General features: G+C 40.5%; 1 protein-coding gene across 3 annotated transcripts in view; it reads left to right on the top strand.

Moving 5' to 3' along the window:
- The window catches only part of WASHC2C (WASH complex subunit 2C), a gene marked incomplete at its 5' end in the record, with an annotated part of 31,747 nt that extends 6,930 nt beyond the window's left edge, over positions 1 to 24,817 (top strand). Inside the window, 21 exons of one of the 3 annotated variants that reach the window (XM_083866112.1) lie at positions 1,034 to 1,102; positions 1,479 to 1,591; positions 2,896 to 2,968; positions 3,749 to 3,805; positions 5,607 to 5,774; positions 6,176 to 6,309; positions 7,829 to 7,921; positions 8,438 to 8,539; positions 9,130 to 9,246; positions 10,639 to 10,802; positions 11,236 to 11,353; positions 12,105 to 12,290; positions 13,305 to 13,487; positions 14,618 to 14,746; positions 14,957 to 15,052; positions 15,410 to 15,526; positions 17,104 to 17,166; positions 17,845 to 18,057; positions 19,776 to 20,378; positions 21,008 to 21,182; positions 24,331 to 24,817. In XM_083866112.1, the coding sequence (XP_083722238.1) occupies positions 1,034 to 1,102; positions 1,479 to 1,591; positions 2,896 to 2,968; positions 3,749 to 3,805; positions 5,607 to 5,774; positions 6,176 to 6,309; positions 7,829 to 7,921; positions 8,438 to 8,539; positions 9,130 to 9,246; positions 10,639 to 10,802; positions 11,236 to 11,353; positions 12,105 to 12,290; positions 13,305 to 13,487; positions 14,618 to 14,746; positions 14,957 to 15,052; positions 15,410 to 15,526; positions 17,104 to 17,166; positions 17,845 to 18,057; positions 19,776 to 20,378; positions 21,008 to 21,182; positions 24,331 to 24,476 (3,119 nt within the window). In that variant the 3' untranslated portion in view covers positions 24,477 to 24,817. The remainder of the gene's footprint in view (positions 1 to 1,033; positions 1,103 to 1,478; positions 1,592 to 2,895; positions 2,969 to 3,748; positions 3,806 to 5,606; positions 5,775 to 6,175; positions 6,310 to 7,828; positions 7,922 to 8,437; positions 8,540 to 9,129; positions 9,247 to 10,638; positions 10,803 to 11,235; positions 11,354 to 12,104; positions 12,291 to 13,304; positions 13,488 to 14,617; positions 14,747 to 14,956; positions 15,053 to 15,409; positions 15,527 to 17,103; positions 17,167 to 17,844; positions 18,058 to 19,775; positions 20,379 to 21,007; positions 21,183 to 24,330) is intronic. The other 2 variants (XM_083866113.1, XM_083866114.1) reach the window with 2 other exon arrangements.
- Positions 24,818 to 25,425: the final 608 nt, after the last annotated feature.

The raw sequence follows: 25,425 nt of genomic DNA, 5'->3' as shown, positions 1-25,425 counted from the left end.
AAAAGCATGACATTGCAGACATTATTTTGTGCTCTGAGAAATTCACTGGCTGTAAGTCAGAGGACTGAATTGGAATTAACTGAGAGTTATAAAGGGAAGCACATTGCTTTCAGGTAAGACAGGTCACTGTCAAAACACACACTGTTGGAAAGGTTTTCTCTCAATCTGATTCTCCCTCTGCATGTTTGACCACTTGTGCTTTTTCTCCTGTTTCAAGTAAGGATGTAGAAGCCACTGGTCACTGTGGTCTTTCTGTGAGCTCTACAGTGGAAAACACCTCAAACAGTAGATTGGTGTTTTCATGTGGTGTAGATTGTTTGTTTTCTTTGTGGCTTAAATACACTGTTTTGAAGAAGTTTTCCTTGCTACTCTTACTCATATTTTAGACTAAATAATGCATGTACTTTTGTGTTCCTTTCAAAGGGAGAGACCTTTCAAGTATTTAGTCTTGCAGCAAAGCAGCAATTGAAAGTAGCTGGCTGAAGTTGAGTTAGCAAGTGCTTACGAGGCTGCTGTTGACCTGTAATACTGAGAAGATGAGCAGACGAGCTCTGTGTATTCTTGCACAGTTGAAATAATCCAACTAGGTCTGCTGATTTCAAGAGTATAAAACCTACCAACCTACCCTGTTCAGTTACAGGGAAATCTTCCAGTCATTGAAGTAACCTTGTAGCTTTTGGTAGCTGAATGAAGAAAACAATAAATCTAGAGACATTTGAAGTGCTGAGAGGTTCTGCAAAGGTGTGGAACCTGTACTGTCTGGAATGCTGTGTTGCTTTCTGACATCTCAGATGACACTAGCCTGCATGTGGACAACTGTCTTCAGCCCCTAGTCCCTGACGGAATGATTCTATTACAATTTTAGGTACTAGTTTTAGAAACTGTATTTCATAGAATTGTTTCATCAGCCTGATTCATATGAAAGCACAGAGATCAGCTTGGTTTCCTGTGTTTTATGTTCTTTTTGCCATAGATTGATCTCAGACTGTAAGTAAATGTCAACTAGTTTTTCATTGAAACTTTCTTCTTAAAGCCCTGTCATCACAGACCAAAACAAGGAAAACCCTAAAAGAGAAGAAGGAAGTTAGAGTTCCATCAGATGGTAGGTTATCCTCCTCTCTTGTTCTTGAATTTTGGGCTGGATTGTAAGATAGCATTTAAGAAATCATGGCCTCTGCTATAGAAGTGGGTGGGATATCAGTGTGATATCATCCTTCAACGTCAATACATAAACAGATCTAGGTTGTGATGGTGATGTGCATGTAAACAAGGCTGGAAACACACTTAGTGAGGGTTCTTCCTTTAATGTGGCCTTCTGGAGCAACTGCACAACCCAGTCTGTCTTTAGCAGCTTCTCTCTGTGTGTCATGTTTATGAGAGCAGATGGAACCAAAGCAATTTTTATTTTGGTTGTCTCTAATTCCCTTTCCTGAAACTTGATCAGTCTTACCAAAGCTTATGTCTCTTGTACTTTCTAGATGAAGATGATGACATCTTCAAGCCTCCTAAACTGACTGATGAGGACTTCACACCATTTGGTTCAAGGGGTGGCCTCTTCAGTGGTGGAACAGGCCTTTTTGATGATGAAGAGGTGAGAATGCTGCAGATTGTAGAAATCAAGTGCTTCCCCTTTTTAAAAACAAAACAAAACAAAAGATCCCTGAAAATTCCCACCTCCGCAAGACAAAGAGGACAAACGGCATTTTGTTGCTTGGTAATATTCAACTACACACAGAGTACAGGTAGTTCTGTGCTATGCTTTCCATTCTAATACAGCCTTTATGGAAAAAATAATCTTTCTTTTTTTTTAAGACAATAGCTTAAAAAGAATAGTAGGAAAAATAATCTGATAGTACAAACCAGCTTTGAGTCAGTGCAAATTTGGATGAAGCCATCACTGGTTAACTCTTGGTGACTTAGTAATAAGACTACTTTCCTCATCAGGACAGCCAAGCAGCTCTGTCTGTGACTGTTGCCTGCCTGCATACCCCTGCTCTTGGTTTTCTGTTATCTAAAGTTAAACTTCTCAGAAGGGTGGCTTAGCTTCACTTCACGTGTGCACTGGAGGAGGCTGTGCTGTACCAGCAGGCAAACAATAACTGACAAATGGGCAATTGATCCCTGGCACCTCTGCCACACCACACTCTTTCTGAAGTGCTTTGCTTTCTTTCTACAAAGTTCTTTACAAAGACCATGTATTTTGAGTCTCCAGGTAGTCAGACTAATTCCCAATTTGCATAAGAGGGAGGCTTTCAAGAAATTAAGTGGTCAGTACTGACAAATCTGAAGGTTTCCTTGAAATCCAGGCTGTGATTGTTGGAGATTGGTACAGAGCAGTGCAACCTGAACACAAGAACAACTGTGGGAGTGTCCTGCAATGCTTTTGAGCTGTAACATTAGTGTTTCTCTGCACCATTATGGCATCTTAACATCTCTTTAGTAGCAGTGTAAATCATTCATTTTATTCACATGAAGTTCAGGAGTATTTTTATGCTTGACCTGACCTGAATTTTTCCCTCAAACCTTACTTGTATAAACTTCACTAGGAAAGCTTAGAAGGGTATAATCATGACCTAACCAGCTGTAGATTAATTAGTGTAAGTCCTTGAAGATGTGCAAGTAAAAGGTCATTCCTTCTGTTCAGCAGACAGACTAGTGATCAGTAAATTAAATTTTAGAAGAGAGCTGCTTTTCTGAATGTATACACTCAAGTTAACACTTGAGTACTTAGGTTGAAGTCTGTATTTGCAGACATGGTTTTGAGCAGGGAGTGATGATTACCTCCTCTGTCTTGGCTTAAAAGTGAACATTTAATATAGAAAAATCAGCATCTGTAATTTCCTACAAAAAACAAATTCACCACTTCCCTCCCTTTGCATTTTCATCTATGACCAGAGTGATCTTTTTGCTGAAGCACCAAGAGAAGAAGAATCAAAAGAGAGAGAGGAACAAGTCCCAGTAAGTGAAGGTAAGAATCAACAGTTGCCTCCTGTAGTCTTGTCTGTGCTGTGGTTTATTACTCCCAGCAGCTAGACTGTTTGTTCCCAAACTAGAAAGTCTCATGTAGCAATTGCAGAGCAAGTCTCTTCTCCTCACCAGTCGTAATAGAGAATAGGTGTGTTGAATGTTACATACGTTTGCTATGATCTGTTACACACTCCTACTCTCTTAGAACTGAAAGGATGTCCTTACTGCTGTTGGCAGAGCTCTGTGCATGTGCTGGGTTTCTGCTTCTCAAGTGTACTTTGCAGGATCCAGTTGTGGGTTTGAGGGGAGCAGAGATTTCCTCTTGCAGATTAATTCACATGAGTCTCCCACTAGGTGCATATCTAGACCCTTAAAGACTCTGAGCACATACTCGATATTGCAGAGCTTTTATTGAAGCACTGTATTTGCTGCATTTTCAGATATGTGTGGGGAGACTAAGCCATTTTGTTTTGAGTGTATTGTATTGAAGTGGTTTTGAGTGTGTGAATGTGAACTGTTGCAAATAATGCTATAGATAAACATGTACTGTGCCTATAAGCTTCAGTATAGTAGAGCTGTTCTGTGGAGTTTAAATGGAAAAAAACAGACTGTTTGCTAAAGCTCAGAAGTTAAAGGAGAATGTGTAAAGAGTTCGGAGCTGTTAAGAAAGAAAAAGCAGCTCAGACAACTTCTTGGATTCCTGTTTCTGTGGTAGAATTCTGAAGGCTTTGACAGCATAAAATAAGTGGATCCATTTGTATTGTACTTCCTATGATTTCAGCATCCTCTACAAAGTCCTTAAAGAAAGTTCCTGCAGGTGCAGTATTTCTGTTTCCAGGTATGATTTATTCAATAGCCAATTGCTTCATGCACAAAATGCTCTTTTCTTTAAAACCTACTGCCAAGGTTTTAAAAAACTGTCCAAACACAGCAGCACTGCATTGCTTGATCATATGCTTAATGACAAATACAGATGCTTCTACCATGCTACGCCTAAACTGCAGCATGTTTTATGGATAATCAAAGATTGTGGAGGAGCTCTGAAGGTAGGTGTCACTGATGGCAGATATTAGCAACTGTCAGCTTCAGGTGTTGTGCTCTCAACTTTTAGGAATGTGTGTCACTTCAGCTGATATGATACAGCTTAATTCTGCTGTGCATGCAGTCACAGCTTCCACCTGTACTCTGAGAAGGAGGCACATTTTGATCTTTCAGATTTGATCATATTCCCTTGGCTTAGGAGAAGAACAGTTTAAACATCAAGTTCCTGTGTTTAGTTCAATCCCTTTTTTCTGGTTTTGAGTCAGAGGATCTGCATACATGGGGAGGAGCCAGTCTATAAATTGAAGCTAAAAGTAAAAAGGAATTGCACTAGGATCTCTGTTTCATATCAGAATCCAAGCTGATCAATGAAAAGAAACACGTAACCAGTCTTTATGAACTTACTGACCAAGATTTCTGTCAGTGGGCAGGCTCTTCACTTGATTGAGGTACTTGAATTTTAAGTTTTGGCCTTTCTTAATAAAGGCCCATTTTAAGACTGGCTTCAGTAAACTGAGCCCTCAGTCACCATAATTTTAAGACTAGGAAGTACACAAATACAGACTTTTTACTCTAGGGTCAAAGATATATGTCGACAGTGGGACTTCCACATAATTGTAAATCTCAATAGCAGAGTTTAAAACAGCAGATTGATGTATGGGATTTTTTTATCCTTTCTTCTTTTTCAGAGGTACTATTGTATAAGCAGGGAGTTTAGTTTGCTCCCTCTCAGTAATTTGTAGACTGGTTTAAGTCACCAGAGAAAAGCCAAGATTGAGGCTCCTTTGCTATTCCAGTGAACAGGTTGTTTAGGAACTCAATCTTTAATAAATAACCAAATTTTGTGGCTGTATTCCTGTCAATCCTGAGGCACTTTTTAATTGCATAATGCGCTTTTAATAAGAACCTGCTGCTGATCAAAATTTATGCAGTCTGCTAACTTAACCAAATACCAGTTGTTCTACTTTCTGCCAAACTTTCATTTAAATATTTCCCCACCTCTGTCTCATTTCCAAGCATCTACACATGAGAAGCAAAAAGACAGGCTTAGAAGTGTTTGCAGATGATCACACACCGAGGCTGGACATTTCCATGGCAGATGCAGAAGGAGCAGCTGCTCTGGCTGGCTCTGATGAATCACTGCTGTATCTGGTGGGCTCACATGGCAAGTGTGGCTCCTGGGAACAATTCAGTCACCTGTCCTTCCCTCTTCCCAAGCACCTCCCCACTTCTATTGGGCCACAGTGGTGTGGTGTACTAGTTATTAGAGTAGGATTATAGTTTGAGAGGTCTATAGGGGCAACAGTGTGGGACTGCTGAGTCTTCCAGCTTCTACACAGAGCCTGGCTGCTGTTCCGAGGAAAGATGAGCAGGTCTGAGGAAGAAGTAGCTTCAGTGAGAGCGAGGAGCTGTCTATGACTTGGCTTTATCAGAATGTGTCTAGCTAATGCTTTTGAAATGGCACTATTGCAGAAGCGCCTTAAAAGTTGCTGAGATGGAAACTATACCTGATGTCACTTACTATGGCACAAGTTCAGCTTTTTGGTAACTGTGGCAATGTTATTTTGACTTTCATTCTGCCCCCATCTGACCTGCAGGAGGAAGTGATGTGTTTAGTTCCACTGCAACTGGGGAAAAAGACAAGAAATCTGCAGCACAGAGCACAGAAAAAACTCCTAAACGTGGGAAAGTTGTTCTATTTGATAATGATGATGATGATGACGACGACTTCTTTGGGGAAGCAACTAAAAAGCCTCCAGATCCAGGTACCTCTAAACATTTGTGGTGAAAGATTAAACACTGAAGATCATCAAAATTCAAACTGGTAGGAACCAGTGAGTTATAAAATGCAAAGCTTCATTACTGCCACTTCCACTTGGGTTTTGAGGGGTTGTGGTTTTGGTTGGTTTTTGCTGTTCCATTGTACAGTTTTTTTTGTCATTGGTATACACTGCCTTTAGATGTGCCAGCTGACTCAGCTGCTTGAGAGCATATTCTGTCACCAGTGCTTTAAGGTAAGTGGTGTTTCACCTTGAGAGCTTGTCTGCTTTTTCTCTCAAAGACTCCTGATGTTGGTCATGGTTAAACAGTATGGTATCTTTTGAGAATATCTTATTTATCTTGTTCTGTATTCTTCAGTCCCTGTTTGTTTGGTCTCTTTATGTAGTCAAGTCCACAACTGACCTATTTGATGATGATGAAGAAGGTGACTTATTCAAGGAGAAACCTGCCATTCCTTCTGTGGTTGCTGGCACAACTAAAGAAACAGAAAGCCAGAGGGAGGCAATCATGGAAAAAAAGGTAATGGCATATAATTGGATTATAGGTTTTAGGAAAAAGTTTCTAGTGCAACTGAAGTAGTCTTTCCATATACAACGCTATGAAAGTGACATATTTTTGAAATAGGACTAGATTCACAGGGTCTTCCATAATTTAGTGCTTCAGTGGTCCTTAAATGCCTTTTGCCTTTTAAATTTGGGGTTTATTTGAGATTTTTATTTGTGTGGGCAGTGATTGAAAGAATCTTACTAAGGCAGGATTGAAATGAGAACAAAATGAGAAGCCTCTGATAATAAAAAATGTTTATGAATTTCATGGCTGAAATGAAACCAGCCTGAGTTACAAATATTCAGTGTCCACTTTCAGAACAGTGCCTTGAGGAAAGTAGCAGTGGTTCTTGTGTCTATAATAGCTACTGTACATACTTACTTTATACTTTCTGTCCAATGAGTATTTGAACATCTTTAACTGCAGTGACTCTTCTTCCCTCTGGACTGAGAAGTGCAGTGCTGAGGATGTCTAATGCAAATTGCTGTAGCACTTTCTCCATATTGTCCTATGAGAAGTACCTGAGCACAGGGACCAAAGCCAGCTAATTCTGCTGCACTGCAAGAGTATCAGTGAAGCAGGAGCAGTGATGGAAGGGAGCACTTGGCTTTCCTGGAGAAGAGGATAAGAACTGAATCAGTAGCACCCCTCCTGCTCAGTCAGGAAGAGAGGGCTGTTTTATACTCCAGGCTTTATGACAGTAGTGCTTGGGTCTGGGATCATTCCAAGTTTAATGGTAATATAGCTGGTGACAGGCTGGGGCTGTGCTGTGATAATGCAGGAAATGATGGCTGGCACAAACTGCCCTTGTCCTTTATGATGCACAGCTTGTTAAAAAAGCATTTTCCTTTAGCTCACGAGGCCTGGCATGAGTTGCTGCATACATTCTTCTGCTGAGAAGGATGATGTTGCAGAGGAGGCCTGTGGTAAGACCTGAAGGTCACTTGTGCATAGCACATGAGTTTTGGACTTCAGCCCACGGGTGACAAGCCTGAGTTCTGTCCCTTCAGCTGCTGGGATTTTTCCATCAGCATCCCTCTTAGCAGGGGTGTGTCATGGTTTAGGAAAGGTACTTCCCAGCTTAGTGCCCCCACTGCAGCCACGCTGTTGCTCACTCCTGCCACCCCTCTCACCCTGGGGAGGGCAAAAGAGAGGAATTGAAAGCACAAAAGGTAAAGATCAGGGGCTGAGATAAAACCAATTTATTTGAAGCAGCAATGAGATAAGAAAACAGCAACAGCAGCAATACTAATGAGAGAAGGTAAAAAAAGAGGCAAAGAGCTCTGCCTCGATGAGCTGACTCAGAGAGAACACTTCTCCTTGGAAGAGATTCCCTTCCCCCTGTCCCCAGCAATGACATGAGGTGGCATAAAATAACTTCTGGGTCTTGGCCACATCCCCTCCTGGCTACTGCAAAAAAAAGTGTCATAGATGTGCCAGCCCTTACTGAATATAAATGGGTGCTGATGGAATATCTTTGTTTATCCTAAAGAGTCAACCATCTTCAGGTGACGACTTCAAACCTGTATCTGAAACACCTCCAAGAAAACAGAGGGGCCTTTTCTCTGATGAGGAGGATTCTGAAGTGAGTATTTCTTTGAGAAATCCCTACAGAAATCCTTGGGATTTCAGTCATCCTGACTTCAGTCCACTTGAATCTGGGGACTCTTTATGCCTTTTTGTAGGATTGGGAAATCTGACATCCATGTACATATCCCTAGCTGTTCTGAAAGTTCCTCTTGTTCCAGGAGTAAAAGCTTTGTGGTTGTTTTCCCTGTTTCAGGGAGTTAAACATTAGTGGTACACACAGGCATAAATTAAAAGTCTGAATACTGGAAGGAGCAGCAAATGAAGAGTAAGAATCGTTAAAGGCTGCATATGTTTCATTTTGGCTTTCAGCTAGCAATTAATCAAAGCAAATCAATAAAGCAAAGATTGAAAATCCATGTGCAGTTGCAAGTGACTGGTACATCAGATAAGGCATCCACTACTTCACAGGCATTCTAAACATCTTTTTTCATAAGGAAAAACATGAGTGTCCCCTTTAGAGTTCTTAAACATATAGCCTTGCTTTGCAGTGACATTTCTTTGGTTTGCACAGGATTTGTTTTCAAGTAAACCTCTGAAGTCCAAAGCTACATCTCTCCCCACCAGCAAGTCCATGACAAAAGCTCCACTTTCCTTGTTTGATGATGATGAAGAGGTAAGTACCACTTCCTGATACTGCCTGTGTGTGGGAACCCACCTGCACAGGCTGTTCCAAATGCAGCAGAAAGTATTCAGAAATTTACTACACTGGGCTTGCAAATGGAGCGCTAAATTGATCTTGCATTGTGCAGCAGTTCTGAGCATGTGGGGCAGCACTGTGGAGGAGAGAGGGACTGGGGAGTCTTGCAAATTCGTGAGGTCTTTTAAGTAGTTTGCAGTCAGTGCATTTCACCTCTGGACCTAAACATGAATATTGTTAGCCCTCTGATAGAACTAGAGAACACTGAGCAGTAGAGCAAATATGAGCTTCAAGAAGCTGTTTTATCCTGTACTACCTGTCACATGAATGACTTCTTACCTCTCTTTTCATGGCTGTTGAATTCCTTTTTACTCTTGAGTGTGTGCTCAATTTGATTTTTTTGGGTTAAATTGGAAATTGTCTTTTGAAGACACCATTTCTGTATCCTACTTATTATATGAGAAGTGGATGGCAACACTATCTTACATGCTGATGATTTCTCAATAAGCTTTTCATTGTGGCTTTGGCTTTTGATTTTTTAATAATATTTTTTATTTTGTTTTAAGGATCTCTTTGGTGTGGGACCTGCCAAGAAGCACCAGGAAAAGCCCCCAGAAGAGAGAGCAAAACAGTCAGGGCCTCTCAAGAAAGCTTCCAGCTTATTGTTCAGCAGTGATGAGGAGGTACTGAGGAGTGAGATTTGGTTGAAAGGGGTTACTGGGCTTTATGCTGAGTGAAGTATAAAACTTTAGAGAAGGGAACCACAGACCAGTTCTGCTTTTTCCATGTGCCATGCCTACCCCAATCCTTTGACTTGTTTGCAGCTAAGGAGGCTGAGCTGTGATCCAAATTTGCACAGGATCTAGGTAATAGAAGTCATGTGGAAGAGAATATCAGTATTTTCAATGTAATTTATAGAAAGTTTGATAGCAAATGGAGACTGTTGCCAAAAAATCTGACTTAAAAACAGTAAAAGGGAAAAATACGTTTGTTCCTATTGCTTTAAATTCTGTAAGGAAAGTTTAGCAGTTCTAGATAGATACATGTTGAGGTTTTCTTTGTTTTGAGGTGTCTTATGTATGTAGTTTTGTTTATTGGAATTTTTATTTGCTTATGTTTTGGTGTTTTTTTCCTTTGTTTGGCTGTTGTGGTTTTTTAAATGTAGGGATTGGAAAACGATACATAAATAATAAGGCTCCCCATAGAGCAGCCCTCTTCTAGGGACGGGCTAGGTATTGTACTTCATCTTAAATGAAAGCCAAAGACACTAAAGTAGATTAAAAACTTAAAAATGAAACACTTGTCTGGAAACCTCTGAATTAGCTCATTTGAATAGGATCCAGACTCTTCTTAGTCCTCCTACCTCTCAAAATTACTCTGTTGCATAGACTTTATTACTTGTCCTGTAATTGCTTGTTTAGTAGGCAACAATATTATCTTTAGATGCATTTTTATCTTAATGTAGAATAAACCAAGTTCAAACTTTGTCATGCCTGTAGTCCCTTTTACAAAGAGGATAAACAAAGTTGGGAAACTGGGGAAACCCACTTGAACTGCTGGGAATAGCAAAACAAACAAGGCAGAATTATCTTGTTTAGCGTGTAGACTTCAATAAATGGTAGCTGTGGGAGGACGTGTGTGCCTGGGGGAGAAGTAGTTTGAAGGAAGTAAGTGCAGCATTGAGCACTCCAGTAATGAGGTGTCTTGGGTGTATATGTGGTAGGTTTTTTCCTTTTTTCCTGTTTTTTCCCATACATCAAACTTGCTAGCTATATAAGTGGCTCCAGTCAGGTTCTACTGAGTGACCCTACTTTTATGACACTGCAGTTGACACTGACCTCAGCTGTAACAAAGTGTTTACACCATTTTTTTCTGGATTAATACTGTGTGCCAAAAGGTGACCAGGCCCTCTGCAAAGCCTGAGCAATGTCAGATTACAGTTACTAAAATGCAGGCAGCTAAGTAAACTAGTAGGGAGATGAAAGTTACTGCCAAGATGGTGAAATGTTCCTTATAGAAAAGATTGCAAAGTGGCTTTGACCAAGACAAACAAAAACTTGTTCCTTCTTTTTAAGGACCATTGGAATGTCTCCAAGCCAGCTAAACCTCCTTCTGAAGATGGCCGGAAAGAAGACTCTGCAAAACCAGCTAGCACTGTCAGTCAGGCCAAAGATGTGAAGACAACAAGCCTCTTTGAGGAAGAGGATGAGGACGATTTATTTGCAATCACTAAAGAGAGGTGACAGTCCTGGGAGGGGAATGGGGAGGCATTTATTCAGAACAGCCCAGCAGCCCTTTCAAAACCAGATGGACACAGACATATTGCAATATTGGTTTCTGGTGCTGTTGCTGAGGAGGAAGTAGGGGGATGTGAGAAGGAAGGGACAGTGCTGAGCTCTTTTCTGTCTGTGCTTGGTCATTCTCCTTGCCACCACTGAACTGGCCTTTCCATTTCTATGCCAGTGGTATATAATCCTCTTGACCTTTTTTATCTCTACTTGTGCAGAAAGCTTTGCAGACAAGAAAGAGGGTGTTAGAATTGTTGGGACAGTGAGGAAGCCAAGTGCTGTATCTGGGAACACTTGCTGCAAATGATGGTCGTAAGTGACACTTTTAAACAGACATAGTGCATGGCTGCTGAATCTTCCACTTTCTTCTCTTTCTCACTGCAGCCAAAGAAAGCCACAGAAGCCATCATTGTTATTTGAAGATGATGATGATGATATTAATGGAGAATCATTCTTCAGCTCCCAATCAGTGCTGCTTCCTTCAGCTGCTAAGGCTGCAGTGGTAACTCCCCATTCTTTTAAAACTAGCATGGAACACTTAGTCTTTTTACAGTCTATCTTCATTGTTAGGTACTGAATATAAGTCTAACTCATTTTACACAGTGGTAACTAGCAAATTTGGAATGGGAACATTGGGAAATTGAAAGTATGAACTCTTACATGTACACTCTTACTACTACTAGCCTAATAGAGACTTCAAAATTTTCTTGACCACTTACCCTAAATTTGTTTGGTTTATGTTAAAAGCCCTTCCTAAGGATGTTGTGAAAGCTCTCAACCATTAAATTACACTAAACAGCTTACTGCTGACTCAGTAGCCAAAGTTAACCTTTTGTTTTACCGTACCTAAGGTGATTCAGATGTGTAAACAGGCTTCTTACTACCCCCCCCCCCCCCCCTTGATGTACTCATACCATCCTGTCTGACAAGCTCAGCCCATGATGTACTGCCTGTCTGTTGTCCTTTGAAATTGACAGTAGGAGATGCAAGGATTTACTAGAGCTGTATTTATCATGGGAATTCCTGTATGAGTGCTTCCTGGCACTCTTCAGCCAGATTCAAAATCTCATAATACAGGAAATTAAAAGTCACAAACTGGAATGTCCCAAGGGAGGAAAATAGGAGAAGTCACATGTGTTGCCAGTGTCCCAGACCTCTGCACTAGGCAAACTGAGACTCTGCTATCCCATGCAGCATACCCTTTTACATATAGCCACCTATTCTGTGTTGCCAACATTCTCCTAATTTTGCAGGAGAAAGTAAAACCAGCACAAGCACCACCTACCTTTAATAAAGAAGAAAAGGAAGAAAAGGAAGATCTGCCAGATAAAACAGTGAAGTCTAACCAGGCAGAAAATACACTGTGGTGTTCAGAAGAGCCTGGAGCAGCTCCTGTGCCTCGAGGAACAGATGTTGCAGGGCAGCAAACAAAGGAAAAAGTGAGGGATTTTCTTACATCAATCTGAAGTTTGGTAAAGATTCAGTTTAAAAAGCCCACAATCAAACAGTGCTGCTCTGGCACAGAAAGTTTTTTCTGGATTGGAGGAAAGAGTAACTCTGTCTCCATTTAGCAAAATCACTTGTTAGTCAAACAGCAAATTGATTAAATGACATTTAAAAGTTCTTTCCTAACTGATGTCCTTGAGAGGGATTGGGGTTTTTTGGGGGGAAGGAGGTAGGCAAGAATCTGTTTTGATTTTCTCTCCAGAGTGAGTTGGGTAATCTTCATTTACATGAACAGAGCTTTCCTTTAAAACATAGCCTCTATGTTTTAAAGGAAATTTAGTTTAATTTATAGATTTTTCTTCAAGCACAGTAACTTTGTTTCACCATAATGTGTGATGATTTTTAAAGTAATAAAAATGTTGTTATGGCCTTCAGGATTGTGAATTTCTACTGGACAATACTGTTACAGAACAGTATTGATGAATATTAAGTGTATTACTGTAGAAGCTTCAGCAGAACTGATCTTGGGCACAGGCTTATTGAGTAATTGTTGAGGAATTACCAGTTGATGAATTTCCAGTGTAGTTCTTACTCTTCACACTTTTCCTGAGCACGTTTAAGGTTCACTCTAAAGTATCCCAAGTGGTATGAGCCAGGTAACTCAGAGATAGTGGCAACCTTGTGCAACCTGGCATAGAGATGAGGAGAAAACCTTATGCAGGAAGCTGCTTATCAGTAGTGGCACAGGGTAGGGTACAGGAGGAAATTTGTCATCCTTTCAGAGCTTAAATGTGTGTTCTTTTCTTTGTCAACTGCCTCTTGTTAACCTGCATATTGATATTCTGTCTGCTTGGGAAAAATTATTTGAATACAGTTGCCTGCTTGGCAATGATTGCAGAACTCTGACCACTGCTGGTATTTAACCAAGAAATTAGCAGGGGTTTTGGGCAAACCTGAAATAAATAACAGGCTGATGTATTACCTTTTTTTTTTCTTCTTTGATGGAGCCTTTTGCAGTAATATCTTCAGAGCCAGCTGGCAGTTCAGATCTGTTTGCAACATCACCACCAGCTCTAGAGAAAGATGTGAAGAGCCAAGCTAAGAAAGTGTTAAGCTTATTTGAGGAGGAAGAGGAGGAGAGACTGGAAGATGATGATGGCATAAAAAATGCACAAAAAGGAATTGGTGTGGTGAGTGTAAGGAAGTTCTTGAACACTGGGAAATGGTATTTCCATCTCTGCTTTTCTAGGCAAGGTTTTGTTTTTACCTTTCCCTCTCTTCATGTCATGTGGGCTGATGGTCCTCAATTTCTAACCTTCCTGATTCTTAGGTGAGAAATTATTACTGCTCTTCCTTGTGATCCTGAATCCTTTGTAAATTTTCCTTTCTCACTAACTTGAAAGCATTTTATTTCACGCTAATGTAAAAAGAAATTCTATACATGTTTTGGTGCAGCTACTTGATTTTTGCTTTACAGAACTGACTCTTCAGTTACTTCTCAAGGTCAAAGATACTAGGGAGTAAAAGGAAGTGGAGTTTTAAGCCTTGTGGTTTATCCCTTTTTTTTTTTTATTATTGTTACAGTTTGCTTGCTGGATAAATGCCTTCAGACCTAGATTCAGCAATAATTATCTTAATCCTATGTTTACTTCTGTTTTTCAAGTATCTTGTGTTCGTTTTTCAAAAAAGTTCCAGCTACCGTATTATTAGTCTGGCTTTTCTGATATAGTGTATACCATCAAGAGATGGACTTGGAATTTTCAGCTGCAATATCCTTGAATCTATGGCAATATTCTTGTTTCTACTTGATGCAAATGTACCAATTTTTTTTCTGTAAGTTTGAAATAGCATCAAAAGGTACATACTGTATACTACAGTGTACCACAAGGTTTTGTCATCATAGTGTGACCGTGTAAAGTAAGCAGCGAATCCTAAAGCCCGTTTTGAGCAGCTTCTGAGTTAAAATGGATTGTTAGCTTAGGCCCTTGTTTACTACTTGTGAATGAATACTGCGTTTGGATTTTTGTGGGGAGCACACTGGGAGATGATTGAAAGAAGCCACATCTGTCCTATGAATTTGTAACAATAGAAATCCATTCAAATATTTCCTTCAAAGCTCTCATCTGTCACCATATAGTAGTCACAAAATGATTAAGGTGCTGAAATGAAAAATGAAAGACAGAATGAATCAGAATGGTAATCTGTGAACTTAATATTTTTGATAGGCAAATCTGAAAGGAAGGCTACCTGCCTTATCATGAGACAAATAACCTCACAGAGGGAGTTTCTCACTGTGTGGACCTTTCTCCTCTCCTTCCAGGCTTCTGAGAAAGGTACTCGGCCCAAAAGCACTGGGGTGTTTCAAGATGAAGAACTTCTCTTCAGTCACAAACTTCAGAAGGACAATGACCCAGATGTTGACCTCTTTGCCAGCCCCAAGAAGTCAATGGTGAGTTCAAAGCTCTTGTCTGAGCCTCCTATTTAAAAACAGTCTTTGAAATGTTCTCTGCACTGGTGTTCCTTGTTTGGACACAGCTTAGAAATCACTGATTTCCAGAGAGGGCCAAATGCTAATGTCAGTTATATTCTGGCATCATGGACTGAAAGAGATGTGCTTTGGATCTGTGACACATCTTTTCTTTATCTTTCATTTCTTTAGTCTGCAAACCGTGTCCTGAAGCCATCATCTGGAGGAGGGCTTTTTGGAGATGATGACGAGGATGATCTCTTCAGTACTGCTAAAACAAACATTCCGGTACCTGTTTCTCTATTGTAAATTACTTACATAAAAAGACTGGAAAGAAGTGTATGGAAAGGATTTTCTCCATTTGTATACCCACAAGAAATTAAATGACTTTTCATATATTTCTGAGAGAACAGAAATGGTCATTGTGACCCTGAAGACCAGAGACTAAACAGATGCAAATTTGGCTAGTTTTCTGTTCAGTTAAAAGCAAGATTTTAAAAATTCCCCGTTATTAAAATCAAAAATTTTAAAATTTTGCTTGTGTTCTTTTGGAGTTTGGGTTTGTTGTTTTTGTGGGGTTTTTTTGAATCTGCACACCATTCTTTTTACTCCATTCATGTTAACTTGTGCCCATAATGCTTTCAGAAAATGGCCGAGAAGAAAACTCCTCCGACCAGTGTTGGCCCTTCCTCAGTGAGCAGTAACCTAGAAAATGCTTTAAGTGCCAAGCAAGATGAGACTCTGAAGGCAGCAACTACAGAGGCAAGTACTTAAATCTTGTGCCTTGAACAGCATGCAAAGAAAAAGGAGATGTATCATCCTGTTTTAAGTAAGTGTCTTGGAAAGATGAAAACTAATGCCCGGATTCACTGGCTGCAGGCAGTAATGTGTGGCCAAACTTCTCTGCTTATCAGCAGGTGCACTGTTACTAGCAAGAAGTTTAAATGTTGTTGATGTTTTATTCATTGTATACACAGTTTAAAAAGTGAAATGGCAGTGAAGAGCTACACCCTAGGTCCAATTGTACTGAAAATGAGTTGTTTCTTCTCTGAAGAGCCAGTGTCTGTTGGGGTGAATGTGATCTTTAAAGGTAGCCTTTCTCAGAAAGGAGATCAGGGCATGCAGCACAAATCTGTGTCAGTTGAGACTCTTATCTTGGAGTCTTTATGGCGAGTAAACAAGACTCCTGTCCTTAATCTTGCAGAATCAAGACTCTCTGGGAGAGGTGATTTGGCCCAGAGTTCTGGCCTGTGCCTCACCAGCGCTGCTTGATGGATTTTCATGTGTAGGAGATTATATTTTTATTGTAGGGAGTGGGTGTTGTTTTGTCTCCCTTGGGCTGAAGAACACAGAGCATGCCTGTAGGGCTAGTAATTAGCACGTCTTCCTTTTTGTAAAGTGTTCCTCGGAGTGTAGTACCAGGATCATCTTCCTGGTTTTTGTAGCCACTGACAACCTGCTATAGGAATGTTTTCAGCCTATTTGAGATTAAACTGAACACCACAGGCAATTAAGTAGAGAACAATCTCCTCAGATACCAGGATACTCTGTCATGCTGTCAAGCCCTTCAGACTAGTGTCCTAACTCTTGCAAAACCTCAGTCACTTCAACCTAGCTAAGGAGCTCTGACTGTCCAGTCATACCAACAGCAGTTATCACCTAGCTCAAGGATCCATGCAGACTAGAAACTTCTGGAGAGCAAGCCCTGGAAAGTGACCTTAGCTGATTTGATTCATTCCTTGAGTCCTAGAATTGACTCAAGTCTTCAGACCGAATAGCTGCTCTTGCTCTTTTACCTTAGTCTTCTTTCTAGGACTACTGGCCTGTTCTTTTTAGAGGAACACTCACTTCTGTGAAGCTGTTTTCCTTGACGTCTGAGTGGAACAACTTTGAGGCCCTCTTGGCTTCTGTGTGGGCTTCAGTGAGGTCTGTAGCCCAGTTACAGCCAGTCACAAAGAGAAAAATTAGATTATTGCCTGGCAATATGGCTTTAAAGGCTTTTAGGGGACAGAATGAACAAGGAGAGAGAAAATAGCTGTCCTGGTTTGATTTGACTAATGGTGGCAGTGACCTGGAGAAGATGGATGTTACTCTGGCAAAGTATAATATTGGGTAGAACAACAGATGAATGAAATATGACAATAAATATGGGGCCATGACATTTGGGAAACTGAAAACTTAGTGACTATAGCTCTAATGGTAGAATGTGATGATAACAAGGTATCTTCAGAAGAAATTGGTAAGCAATTATCTGCTTTCTATACATATATTAAAATGAAAACTATGGTCATATTGATAACAGCTTGTAAACTTGTTTAATTCAATGTAATTTTGTCCAGAAACCTACAGGTCCTGTTCCCATTAAAACCAAAGAGCCTTCATCTCGGATTGGAAAGCTACAAGTAATTAACTTTACTGGCACTTTAACTCTCAAAAAAAAAAAAAAAAGTATTCTTCCTTGCCTCACTGATGGCTTTCCCGAACCAAAATCTTATTGCTTCCTTACCTTATTCTTGCAACATTATTATTTGTTTCAGATGGCATATTTTTGATTGCTTTTTCTGTATTGCATGTTTAATATTATTTCCTCCTTATATTTCAGTCCTGACTCTAAGCAGCACTATTTACTCATATTGGGGGGCAGAGGGTGGGCTCCTCTTTGAACTGCTATTGTTCTTAGCACTATTAAGTATTCAGGGACTCTTGAGGGGGTGGGGACTATGGTTATGTCCCTCTTCTCACACAAAACAACTAATAACTGTCTGTATCACAGTACCATTCAAAGTCAAAACCATTGTCTCCTCAAACAGAATATTGAGCTACATAGGTGTTTGGTCTGGCATAACTTGACCCTGCTGTTCCTGAAGCTCTTACACAGAATAATAGTGTTGACCACTCCACAGTTTAGTGAGACAGAGCTTGTGTGAGTTCTTAGGTCTGAGAAAAGCCAGGCACTTTAGAAGTAGAACTTGAATGCCCAAATACATTAGTTCCTGCTCCTTCTCTGGGGCCACGCTTGCTCTGGAGCGATAGTAATGTGATCTCTTTGTGTGTGTATGTTTTTGTTGTCTGTTTTGTAGGCTAACTTAGCTATCAACCCTTCAGCCTTACTACCTGGTGCAATGCCTAAGATCTCCAATGTCAAGTCCCCCTTACCAGTGCTGGACACTCCATTACACGAGCCCAAGGAGGTACAGAACAGTGAAGCCTTCTCTGCTGCAGGAAGCAATGAAGAACTCGGCGTAAGCTTTGATCAGCCCATGCAAGCAGACACCTTGCACAACGCCAATAAGGTAACCTTGGTATTTAGGATAAGAGGAAGGGGGATTAAAAACACAGTCTGTCCTCATGCAGGACTTTTGGTATGCAGGTTCTGCTAACAGTGTGGTTTATCTGAAGCTAAATGAGAGAGTGAAAATCTAATCCCCTCTCACTTCCGTGGATCACTGAAGAGAAAGTCTAGCTTAGCTCCTATACTTAGCTCAGTAAGGGGCTTATGCATATACCTGGTGCCTTTTAAAGTACATGTGTACCTTTTCCAAATAGTGGATTTCCTCTATTGGTTGAAGGTATGTTAGCATAACATCTTGTCCTATGCCAGGAGACACCAACCTAAGGAAATATTAGACCTCTTGCTAGGCTAACTGTAAAACAGGTTACAGGCAGCTGCTTTGACAAGCTATCCAAAACACATCACTGCTGTAGGCTGACCTTTACCTATTCCGTGAATAAAAATGTCATGCTGTCCTCTAACTGTAACTCTCAATTCTTTTTCAAAGAAAACATTTGTTTTCACACAAAGGAAAACAAAACGAAGTGTTACAGCTTTTGACCTGGTAAATCTTTGCCTCCTGACTCACTTGTTTTTCACTCATACTTTCTACTTTATGGATTGAAAAAGGCATATTCTAATTAAAGACTTAGTGGCTCCTTAAAAAAAAATGGAAGTGTCAGCCATGTAGTTAAGATTTCATCTAGGTGCCTGTGATTTTATAAGTCTGTGGGTTTTCCTGAGAGCAGCAATTTGATTAAGATATTTAAAATCTTCACTTTGATTCTTTCTTCCTTTAATGCTGATGAGCAGCAGAGATGACTTGGCAAGATGCAGCAGCTGTCACCATGGCTGACATGACCCCTTAGTGACAAATGGATTTGAAGCTTGTACATCAGCCTGGTGCATTACTGTGTAGGCATAGTTGTTTCTAATAGCAGCGTGTTCCAACAGAAAAAGCTCTCTATTGTAATACTTTTAAATAGACAGGCTTGCAAAGAATAGAGTGCCTGTAGCTGCATATTATCAACCTTGAATGTCCATTTTAGTGTAGTGATTATGTTTTTTTACAGAAGTAATCTGAAAAGAAGTGTCTTGGTAACTAGGCAGTAAATGCTTTTTGTGGCTCAGGTTAGATGTTGTAGTTTTGGCATATCATTGCTTCTTCAACCTTTCAAGTTTGAGTGTAAATATATCCAGTCAAATGCACTTTTTTCCAATGGCTGGAACAAAGCAACCTGCCCAGCATTCTGCTTGGCCCTTTCAAAGAACAGTGCATGAAGCAATTAACAAAAGAGAAGAAGAGGTTGTAGTGATCCATTTCCTACCCATGTAAATACTCCTGTCCATGTGGGATAGAGGAGAGGCTGTAATGGAAACTTGTAGGGGGCGTCCTTAAAAGCAGCAATTAACTGCATAAAATGAAATTGCATGGAAAATATAATTAGTCATGGCTTGAACTGCACTGTAAAAGCCCCTAGATTACCAAGGTAACAGGCTGACTAAGGTATTACCTAAAGCCAAGGGGCCAGAGTGCCTTGCTGACCTGTTGTGACTCTATTTGCAAGTGCTGTTGCTTTTGTACACCAGTTACACCCCCGTGGAATTACTAAGGGCAGCAAATGAGAAATCCTGGGTTATATTTCTGAATCTTTCTCCAAACTCTTCTCCAAGCTTGAAAGTCCTGTGGGGCTTTTTCCTTATGTATGATCCTGCTTTGCTTTTCCTCCTTCCTTGCAGACCAGGATCAGGGTTCCAGGGAAGCGCAGACCGCCCAGCAGGATGGCGCGGCGTCTGGCTGCCCAGGAGGCTGAAGGGAGGGACGAGGTGGACACTGCTAAAGAGTCACAATTGCCTCTACCAAAACAGACATCAGCAGTAGTGAACTTAAAGGAGCCTCTTGCTGCTGAAGCAGAGTCCAAGGAAAATGGCTTTATCTCCGGCTTATCACTACCAGCTCGCAGCAGTGTTTTGTCTGCTGGGACAAACAAACTCCTTCCTCCAGAATCCACAGAAAATGGGGATGATCTGTTTGAATCTGAAGACCTTTTTGCAAGCAGCTCAATATCCAGACCAGCTGCACAATCAAAGTTGAAGGAGGGAATGGCAGACAGTATGGCTAACAAACCCATCAAGGGCAAGGAGAAAAAGCCTGATCTGGGTGATCAGGACAGCAATGATCTCTTCCAGCCTGTACAACAAAAATCTTCAATAAAAAGCAGCCCTATACCTTTTTTGGAGGAAGAGGAAGATTCTCTCTTCACCTCTCAGAAAACTGGAAAAAAGGAATTAAAATCTGCTGTCTGCCAAGCAGTTGACCCTACTGCTCAAGATATCTTTGAGGTAATGGCTGAACCTGCCACGTTGTTATTTTGTTCCCCAGAGCCATAAACAGACCCCTCTAATTGAGGCTGAATGGAGGCTGCTGAATAGGATGGGGTGTGTAGAATAAGGGAGTGAAGTAAACTCTCAATCCTGCTCCACTGCTGGGATATAGAAATTCTTGGGTTGTTCAGCCCCTAACTAGCAGCAAGTGTTTTAAAAGGTAGAGCCTCAACACAGAGCAGGCATGTACTGAATGTGCTGTGACAACATACCTTTTTCAGAATAATAAGGTATTTGATTCTTATTTGTTAACTGTCTGTTCAATTCCCAGCAGCTAAATAACACTTTAAAAAGAAGGAATAAAATTGGTGGGCTCGGCACTTTATACAGGCCTCTATATGCTGTACTCGACCCGTGTACAGTCCAGTGCTAAGGCACTTCTGCCCAATCCCCCATGAGGAAAAGGGTCTCAAACTTCTTGCTGGTTAGGTTGGCAAAGACCTCTCAGATCATTGAGTTCAGCCTTTGTCTGATAAGCCCAGGAAACCCAAGTCTTCTAAACATCTCAGCTGCTGTGTACAGATAATTCGACTATTCTCTTTAAGTGTGTTGTGGATTGATGAGATCTTTCTATGTTTTTCTCCAAGGACGATATATTTGCCACTGAGGCAATTAAGCCAGTGACCAAAACGAAAGAGAAAATGCCAGAGACTAACCTGTTTGATGATAACATTGATATTTTTGCGGACCTAAGTGCAAAACCAAAAGAAAAGAAGACCAAGAAGAAGGTGGAACAAAAATCCATATTTGATGATGATATGGGTAAGTGTATGTATAAGTAAAAATCTTGCTTTTAGTCTTGTAATTTTGTCCTGAGTTGCATTCACATAAGATGTTTTAGAACCCTTTGCTTTCTTTTACTTTTCAACTGTTCTGAAATCTCTGGTGATCTTTGGACTTTAACCTTGGATGAGAACTTTCTAGATTTGTAGAACTAGCATGGCATTTAAGTAGTTTAGGAGAAAGTATAAAATTGTTCTGAGAAAAAGTTTAATTCTCGTAGGGAATTACTCCAGACAGGTTTCTAAGAGACTCATCTCACATTGTTGTGGTTCTGAGACAGATTCTGTATTTCAGTTTGCACAGCTTTTTTATTGTACTTTCAGAGGAGTCACTGATATGAACAAATTAGCATCTCTGCCCATCCCACCTTCTCTATTGTCTTAACTACCCTGGAGCCCATGAGCTTTTGTTTACATTCATGTACCCTGGACAATTTACAGATACTACACACCTGAAAGCAAAGATTTACTATGTATAATTTGTTGAAAAAACAGCCAGTAGTAATGTGAAATGATGCACAAAGCAGGCTCCCTTCTTCTCCATCAGCAGAGTTACTGAAAGTAATGTGATTCTCATCTGTGACTGTTCTCAAGCTCTTCATGCTCACAGCTCTTCTTTAAGATTGCATGTATTTCTTTTCTTAGCCAAAATTTCTTCTCTAGCTTTGGTTCTTGTCAAGTCTTCATTCCCTCTAACTTACTCAAATTGAACTTGACTTACTGCTGTTTTACTTGGACTGCTGCTAAGCGCTCTAGCCTGATGGCTGAAGTCTGTAAATGTGCTAGAAAACTTGCTGGAGAATGAACATTTTGAGATTTCAAAATCTTCTTGATCGATGGAAAAAAATAAGACTTAAAAGGTTTGTTGGGAAAGTATTTGAAATACATATTGGATGATTTTAAAAATTCTTGATTTAATAATTTGTATTTTTTCATGTAGTCTGTAGTAAATGAAAGAATCTGCCAAGCAGTTACCCCTTCCAAATATTCAGCACAAAAATATGAACTGAATGTTGAAAAAAACAATTGTAGAGTGCCACAACAGAAACGGTTTTTTTTACTTCCACTTTTGACATCAACTCTGGTGCTAAAGCTTTGTGTTTGATGTCACAGCTGATCTTTATGCCTGCTGCACCTAAAGCACCTGCATTTGATGATTTCATCTTCCTGTAGAGTGGCGACTGTTCAGTGGTACAGCCATAGGTGTGCAGCTCCTTAGTGCCCATGGAGCTCCACAACACCAACAGGAGTGCAGGGAAGATGAGGATGGTCTGCTGGCAGCAGAGTTGTGGAACTGGCACTTGCCTACATTTCACATTAAGGGCTGCCTTAAGTGATCGTGATAGCACTTTTACAGAGCTGTATATTGCTGTTTAGGAGAACCTTCCTGCTGCAAATGACTCAGTAAATTTCAGCTGCAGTTTGAGGGGTGTGAAGGCTGCAGGCTGCTTTTCTTTTGTCCTACCACACCTTCCAGTCACTGGTGTCCTCAATTACCTTATAGCTGATGTCACCTCTGCCTAACTTCAAAATGGTGACTGAGCTTTCTCGCACTCTGACAAATACTGTTTTCTTTGGGCAATTTTTTTCTGTTCTTTAAGCCTCTAAAAAGGAGTGATATCTCTACTGCTTCTGGCACTCACTGTACTTCCCTTCTGCTGTAAAGCTAATCCATGTGATAGCTTCTTGCTTTGGAGTGATGCCAGTAGGGCATTATTCTGTTTTGCTACCTTTCTAAACTGCTCTTGTGCTGAAATGTGGTCCTGGATTATTCCTGTGTAATCCCTATGATCAGCACAGTAGCAGACACATGCTGAATTGGAAGTAGTGAGAAGAGACAGGGAAACACATTGTGCCTGGCCTCTGCTCAAGGTTAGGCTACATGCTGAAGATTGAAATACTAGTTTTTATACTCTGGCCTAGTAATTCACAGAATATTCTGAGTTGGAAGGGACCCACAAGGATCATCAAGTCTGACTCTTCATGGATGGACCATATGGGGACCAAATCCATATTCTAAAAACCTTGGTGTTACTAGAACCACTCTCTGACCAGCCAGACTCAGTGGTGGCTGACTTATATTAACCTCTATATAACACCCATGTTTTCTTCACAGGGATTCAAGACCACTTATGTGCTATTTACACTGGCCTTGGCAATCACTAGTGATCCTCATATCTAAGTCTTGTAATTTTTTGGTTTTATACTCCAACTGCATAATCTGAGTATCCTAAATTTCTTAGTTTAGAGTATGGGATGCATTGTTGTGTGCACTCAGGAAATCTCACAGCAACCCCTCAGCATGAGTATGGTGGCAGTTTCATCTCTTTGATGAGCACAGTCCTAAACACAAGCAGTTCTAGCCACAGCAAGAATTGCAGGACTGTGAGCTCTGCTGCTGACACAGGCTATCTGTGTTGGATGATGTAATTTCTACATGGTGTTGTCCTCAGCCTTAATGGCAGTGCAATATTTTTCCACTTTGTGGTCCTAGTTATTCACAACAGATATGCTTGTATTGAGGAAGGTGTTGGGAGACCTTGATTCAAGACTGGAGACAGACTTTTTGAACATTCATCAGGATGGTGGTTATAGCTGTGTCCCTTCTTGCATCTTAGCAATGGTCTGTTCTCAGGGGATTTATGTTATGTTCTTACTGTGCTGTAGATTAGACTACTGTGGTTAGTGAATATCACCACAAGAGTTGCTAGCAACTACCATCTTTTCCTCTTCTGATTTTTTTTTTTTTAGCAACAACCTCACAGGTCTTGGATCTCTCAGGTTCCTCAGATACTAATGTTCTAGATAAGAGCAATGTTATCTGGCACTTAGAATTTATTGTGGAGCTTTAATTTACTAGTACTTTTCAAATGCTTAGAAGAGGCTCAACATGTTATAAAATCCAAGTATTATGCTGTCTACTGAGAAGAAAAAAAAAAATCTTACAGCTAACAGCCCCCACATATGTCCTTACAAATGCATGCAGAATTGCAAGTATCAGGAAAGCATTTGTTGATCACAGAATGTCCTTGGCAGTCACTGCTATGTGATGGAGTCTCTTGTGTACAATGTTGCTTCTGTTTAATAGTCACTTCTCATTAAAATCTTCTTTTTGTTCCTCTCTTTAGATGACATCTTCTCTAGCAGCCAAGTCAAGATACCTACTCCTAAAACCAGATCTTCCCAAGCAGCCTCAGAAGCAAAATCTGAAAAATCTGAAAGCAAGACCCTGAGCACATTTGATGACCCGCTGAATGCCTTTGGAGGCCAGTAGTCAAGGGCATGTTTGCAGAGAAGCAGCCTTCCTTAGCCCTGTCCAGTACTAATACTCTGGGTTCTCTAATTCAGTAGAACTGGAATGAGATGGACATGGATATTTAAATAAGATTATCCATTTAAAATGGTTAGTGTTCTCTTGTGCTAGTCTAATTCTGCTAAATTATATATTTTTTAAAAAATACAGTAACCTCCTGCTATCATGTTTCCATGGTGCCGAGATGAATACAGCCTGTGCAATACCTGCAATGAAGTAATCTATTATATAAAGTATAGTTTATTAAACATATCTATAGATAAAATAATTGATAAATAGAAAATGGAGTCTGTTAAATTTGATCTGTCTGCATGTCTTACTTTCCTCTTTACCTCTTGCTTACAACGTCTGCATCATGACTTGAAAGCAACCAAAACCACTACCCTGCCTTGTCTGGGTCAGCTGCCACCTGCTGAGCTAATGGGAGGGTGAGGCTGGGTTCAGTATCAGCTACAGCTTCTCTTACAGAATGAGGCATTCAGGAAATCTCAGAGCAGGACTTCACACCAGCTCAAATGAGATATTTCATATAGGCAGCTAATGTGGGCTATAAAAATAACAATGGCTAATGCTTCTCTGCCAGGAAGAGTGTGTTACAAATGAGCACAGAGTGGTCCATGAAGACAACAGAAACCTTACAGTGTCTTCTTCTGTTTGAGTTGTAGGCCATTAAATGAGATTTTTTCACCTGCATGGAGCTGCCAGAGTTTTGCAAATAACAGTTTTCACAAAGTCCATCTGTACAGAGCACACTTGGTTACTTCTAGGCTAACAAGCTTAGGTACATACTTTATGCAAAGACTCTTTTGTGCCTAAAGGCTTGCTGTCTGCTTTCCCTTCTCATCCATAACACAGTGTAAGCTATACAGGAGGTTGCTACTCTGGAATCCCTCTGTCAGATGTATTTGGT

The sequence above is a fragment of the Zosterops lateralis genome (assembly GCF_965231275.1).
Source record: "Zosterops lateralis genome assembly, chromosome: 8".
NCBI classification, from domain to species: domain Eukaryota; kingdom Metazoa; phylum Chordata; class Aves; order Passeriformes; family Zosteropidae; genus Zosterops; species Zosterops lateralis.
Note: the sequence above shows the minus strand (reverse complement) of the source record. Positions and strands in the feature narration are given on the sequence as shown.